The 632-nt window shown below is 74.8% G+C and overlaps 1 protein-coding gene across 1 annotated transcript in view; it reads left to right on the top strand.

The window, feature by feature from the left end:
- Positions 1-2: 2 nt before the first annotated feature.
- LOC110391320 (zinc transporter ZIP14-like) overlaps positions 3-632 on the top strand; it is a gene marked incomplete at its 5' end in the record, with an annotated part of 15,027 nt that continues 14,397 nt past the window's right edge. The window contains 2 exons of the mRNA XM_021383143.1: positions 3-206; positions 291-477. Coding sequence (XP_021238818.1) covers positions 3-206; positions 291-477 — 391 coding nt within the window. The remainder of the gene's footprint in view (positions 207-290; positions 478-632) is intronic.

The raw sequence follows: 632 nt of genomic DNA, 5'->3' as shown, positions 1-632 counted from the left end.
TGCTGCTGCTCTCCGTGCGCTGGGGGCCGGCGGGCGGCGACGCCGCGCTCCCCCCGCCGTCGGCCGCGTGGTTCCTGCGGGAGCTCCTGCGGCGCTACGGGGAGGGCGAAGCGCTGAGCCTGGAGCAGCTGAAGGCGCTGCTGAACCGCCTGGACGTGGGAGTGGGCCGCGGCAACGGCTCCCAGCCCCGCGCCAACCTGTCCCGGGTAAGCCCGGCTCCCTCCCCGCGCCCCGCCCCGCGCCGCCCCGCGCCCCGTCGCCTTCACGCGTCCCCCTCCTCCTCCCCGCAGTGCTTCAGCTCCGCCGAGCTGTTCGCCGCGCACAACCTGAGCCGGGGCTCCCGCCTGGGCCCCGCCGAGTTCCGCGCCTTCTGCCCGGCCGTCCTGCAGCAGATCGAGTCGGCGGCGTGCGCTGCCGAGAACCTGGAGAACGAGGAGGACGAGCAGACGGAGGAGAGCAGACCCAGCTCGGCCGAAGGTGGGGCCCGACGTTCCCCGGGTGGGGACGCGTCCCCTCGCGGCGCGGTGCTTCCCCCACAGTGCGGTGCATCCCCTCGTTGCGGTGCATCCCCTCGTTGCGGTGCATCCCCTCGTTGCGGTGCATCCCCTCGTTGCGGTGCATCCCCTCGTTGC

This window comes from Numida meleagris, unplaced genomic scaffold (assembly GCF_002078875.1).
Source record: "Numida meleagris isolate 19003 breed g44 Domestic line unplaced genomic scaffold, NumMel1.0 unplaced_Scaffold348, whole genome shotgun sequence".
In the NCBI taxonomy this organism is placed as follows: Eukaryota; Metazoa; Chordata; class Aves; order Galliformes; family Numididae; genus Numida; species Numida meleagris.
The sequence above is the reverse complement of the archived record's forward strand: the minus strand, read 5'-3'. Positions and strand labels throughout refer to the sequence as shown.